The sequence below is a fragment of the Austrofundulus limnaeus genome, unplaced genomic scaffold, assembly GCF_001266775.1.
Source record: "Austrofundulus limnaeus strain Quisiro unplaced genomic scaffold, Austrofundulus_limnaeus-1.0 Scaffold1403, whole genome shotgun sequence".
NCBI lineage: Eukaryota > Metazoa > Chordata > Actinopteri > Cyprinodontiformes > Rivulidae > Austrofundulus > Austrofundulus limnaeus.
In genome coordinates this window covers 33,466-35,350 of record NW_013953805.1, presented here as the reverse complement: position 1 = coordinate 35,350, position 1,885 = coordinate 33,466, and the positions used below count along the sequence as shown (strand labels likewise).

The 1,885-nt window shown below is 37.8% G+C and overlaps 1 protein-coding gene across 1 annotated transcript in view; it reads right to left on the bottom strand.

Moving 5' to 3' along the window:
• The window catches only part of lonrf2 (LON peptidase N-terminal domain and ring finger 2), a gene marked incomplete in the record, with an annotated part of 36,997 nt that overhangs the window by 15,110 nt on the left and 20,002 nt on the right, over positions 1–1,885 (bottom strand). Inside the window, 2 exon segments of the mRNA XM_014032253.1 lie at positions 440–595; positions 791–913. Coding sequence (XP_013887707.1) covers positions 440–595; positions 791–913 — 279 coding nt within the window.

Sequence of the window (1,885 nt, the reverse complement as noted above, 5' to 3'; positions counted from 1 at the left end):
ATTTAAAAATCATACATTGTATTTTTCTGGATTTTTGTTTTAGATTCCATCACTCACAGTTGAAGAGTACCTATGATAAAAATTACAGTCATCTACAAGCTTTGTAAGTGGGAAAACCTGAAAAATCAACAGTGGATCAAATACTTGTTCTCCCCATATAGTGCTTGAAAGAAATGTAAAGCTGATTGAAATCAATTTTTTTTCAATAAAATATGTTGAAATACAAACAAACTTTTATAGTTTGATCTGCTTCATTTGTTTCTGCCACTAATGCATCCTCATTATATTCTTTTTCTATGTGTGTATCCTTTGGGCAGTATAATCATGAAATGAAAGATTTTCCTTGTTAAGCTGATACTCAGCTTTATATCTCCATAAAACCAACAGAAAACAGGAGTGTTGTCTAACAAAGGCCTGAAGAAGCTGCAGCTGTGCTAACCTGTGAAGAGCAGCCTGGTTTCTGTGTCAGTGGTCTCAAGGACGTGAGCAGGGCGGTGGGTTTGATGAGCCGAGTGGCCAGCCCTCCATGCAGAGGGGGCAGCGGTGTGGGCATTTCCTCGTTCTCGAACACAGAAGAAAACAGCTCAGACAGCACCTGAAACAACACGTGTGGTTCAGGTTTTGAGTGATTTGTTTAGCCACATTGATTTTCAGGCAGAGTATAAAACAGACAACAGCCATGTTGTTGTTGATTAGTGGTGGAACTCATGTTTTCTTAATTAACACCAAACTTTGTGTGCAACTAGAGGAAGTGCAAATATTTTTCTGAGAAGTATTCTCTCCGTCTCACCTTCTGAGCCTCCAGCTTGACTTTGTTGCAGTCGGGCTTCAGTGCTACACATAGCAGGTACTCCTGCAAGGCCTCATCATGGCGCCCAGCTTTACTCAGTGCTGTGGCTTTTAGACAGTGGGCCTAAAAACACAAACATTATAACATTAACAATTTAAATAATAAATATAAAAATTAAAGAATGTGTCAACAATGCAGTTCAATAGATTTCCTTGTTAACACTTGTCACGATAGGATGTATTGTTGCTGATGGATGATTATTGATCACTGGATTTTTACTGTTTACAACAGCTTTATTGTCAATGAATTGGAGAATATAATCAGATTCTGATAAGTCTGTAACATTTTATTTTATCTTGGAACATTATTGGTTGTTTGGTGTTCTCATGGAGCCAAAAGGAGAAGTAGTTTTTAAGTCTGGAGTGGAGATGCAACCATTCACTCAAGACCTGATTCAACTTCCTGTTTTTAATTCACAATTCTGATTATTACCTCCGCCAAGGGCGAGGTCATGTTTTCGGTCGCGTCTGTCGTTCTGTCTGTGGACAACATTACTCAAAAATTTGTGGACAGATTATCATGACATTTTTACCACATGTGTGTACTGCCTCAAGGAACACACCTTTAAATTTTGGTGATGTTCAGGATCACGATGCGGATACAGGAATTTTTTTTTATTTTAACACCATTATTTCTTTTTCATGTCCCAAGTGTGTTTCAATGTGTCCAGCAGGTGGCACTGTAGTATTGGTGCTTACATTTGTGTTAGGACATTGGGCCTCATGCAAGAACCGTTGGTACGCACAGATTTGTTCTTAAGTTGTGCGTACGAGTGATTTAGGAGAATTTGTGACATTCACCAATGTTTTCATATTCTAAGATTTTATTCAGATACAAAAATAATTCAGGAGTGGTCCAGACCTGTCGTATATTTTACCAGCAGTCAGTCTGCTGTTATCCAGACGGGTTTTCTTCACTAATAACTTTATATTTCATTAGTTTGAAGATATTTAGAGTTGAAAATAAATCACACTCCATAATTATGTTGACAATAGGCTATTCTGCTTGAATTTAGGGTTGGGCATAATCGTATCG